Consider the following 2,122-nt stretch of genomic DNA (forward strand, 5'->3'; position numbering starts at 1 on the left):
CCCGGAGAAGAGCAGAGCATCAGAGAGGTGCGAGAGGAGCGGAGCGGCCGGCGGGCAGAGCTGCGCCTGGCAGCGGCCAAGCTAGGCAAGGTGCGTCAGCCAAGGTGTCCAGACTGGGCTGATAACGGCCAAGTTTGGGGCTGCCCCCCAAACTTCCCCATTTGCCTTATCAGGCCGGGATGTTGAGAGCAGCAAAGCGACCCGGCACCGTGCACCCCGTCCCGCGCCACGGGGCCCGGCCGGCTCCCGCCGCGTCCCCAAACGGGGCGCGCGGCCACCGCCTCGGCCCCTTCCCCAACTCGCTGCCGCCGCGTTCGCTGCCTGGCCACGGCGGCKGGAGGGCGACGCGGGCCGGGCGCCGGGGCGGCGGGATCGCCCCATGCGGATGGAGCCCCCCTCCCCGGTTAGATGCACCCCCATATGCATTGCCGGGCCGGGGAGAGAGCCAGCACAGAGCCCGTGGGACAAGGGGACACATCCCAGCGGCTGCGCGGGCGCCGCGCGCCGCACCCYGCCCGCTTGCTGGGCCATCATTAGGCTTCAGGGCAGACAATTCCTTAAGGATTGAATGGGAGGGCTCTCTCCCAGACTGCAATGCATATGCCACGGATCGGGGAGGGAAAGAGGGAGAGGAAAGGGCCAGGGAGAGCAGTATATACCTTCGAGAACTGTCAACCATGCAGAGTGATGGGAGATCCCAATAGAATTACCCGCCAAGCACGTATACTCCCCCGCATCCTCAAAGGAGACATTCCTTAAGTGAAGCACTTCCATTTCCTTGTCGGTTGTGTTAACGCCAGCCGTCTAGAGGGCGAAATGGAAGGGGAAAGGGACAAGCGGAGCGCGTGAGACCTCCGGGGAGAGCGGGCAGCAGAGGAGGAGGAGGAGCGGGAGGAGGAGGAAGGCCGCGCTCGCCGGAGCGCACAGAGCCCAGCGCAGCCCTGCCACAGGAGAGACCCCGCGGATGACCACTCATCCGGGCGGCACCTACGGAGAGGCCGCTCGCCAACCCGCCACCAACCGGCGCCGCCCATCGGAACATGCTCCCAATGGGCGCCATGGAAAAATGGCCCCGCGGAGGCGGCTCGGCTGCGGCCACGCGAGGACGGACACGGGAGGACGTCCCCGACCGCCACCTCTCCRCGCGAGGACACACCGGGACAGGGAACACAGGGGCCAAACCCAGCCGGCCGCGCGCGGAGCATTTTTCCATGTTTCCAGTCAATTCACTTTGCCTTTTTCCTGTTATTTTTTTTCCCTGTTTTTGCTTTTTTTTTTTTCGCACCAGGAAACAAGAGCGGAGACAGGAGAGCCCAGAGCGGCGCCGGCGGCCGGGGTCCGGCCGCGGCRGCGTTACCTGTGGCCCGCGGGCCGGTGACGGTGAGCCAGGCCGACTGCGTGGCCTCGCCAATATAATTGGCGACCTTACAAACATACTCCCCGCTCTCGGCCTCCGTCACATTGCGGAGGGTCAGCACCTCCGCATCGGAGCTATTGATCCCCGAGCGCTGGAACAAACCAACAACGGAGAYGGTCACGGCGCGCCGGGCGGGAACGGTGGCGGGACGGGGCAGGGGGGCGGCACCGGCTGGGAATGCTGCTGGACGGGGGGCTCCGCGGGCGGGAATGCCGTGGAGCGGAGGCTCGGAGCCTTCGCGGGAGCAGCGTCCCCTGGGAGCATCCCTGGAGGGCGCAGGGAATGCCCCGCGCATCCGTGCGGAGGCTGCCGGGGCGGGATGCGGAGCGGGACGCGGGGGGCGCCGGGGGGGTTACCTTGAGGATCTGCACGTAGGGCAGGTTGTCGGGGCCGATCTTGCTGCCGTTGACCTCGATGTGCTTGAGCCACTGGATGTGGGGCTGCGGGTCGCTGTACACCTTGCACACGAACTCCACGTTGCTGCCCAGCGCCACCGTCTTGTTGGCCGGCAGCCCGGCCTGCAGGATGGGCCGGTGCGGGGAGCGCTCTGCGGCCGGGAGGGGGGCACGGGCCGCCGTCAGCATTCCCGGAGCCGCTTCCCRGGAGCCGCTTCCCGGAGCGCGCCCGCCCGGCTCGCCGAGCTCCCGGCACGCCACCGCCCCTGCTGGGATGCTCCTGCCCTTGCTGGGATGCCCTGCTGCTCCT

At 67.9% G+C, this 2,122-nt stretch overlaps 1 protein-coding gene across 4 annotated transcripts in view; it reads right to left on the reverse strand.

The window, feature by feature from the left end:
• Positions 1 to 2,122, reverse strand: part of FGFR1 (fibroblast growth factor receptor 1) — a 12,314-nt gene that overhangs the window by 4,333 nt on the left and 5,859 nt on the right. For all 4 annotated transcript variants that reach the window (XM_026045861.1, XM_026045860.1, XM_026045859.1 and 1 more), the window contains 2 exons: positions 1,774 to 1,964; positions 660 to 804 (listed from right to left, as the gene is read on the reverse strand). In XM_026045861.1, the coding sequence (XP_025901646.1) occupies positions 660 to 804; positions 1,774 to 1,964 (336 nt within the window). The remainder of the gene's footprint in view (positions 1 to 659; positions 805 to 1,773; positions 1,965 to 2,122) is intronic.

The sequence above is a fragment of the Nothoprocta perdicaria genome, unplaced genomic scaffold (genome assembly GCF_003342845.1).
Source record: "Nothoprocta perdicaria isolate Ctin4 unplaced genomic scaffold, notPer1 scaffold_413, whole genome shotgun sequence".
NCBI classification, from domain to species: Eukaryota; Metazoa; Chordata; class Aves; order Tinamiformes; family Tinamidae; genus Nothoprocta; species Nothoprocta perdicaria.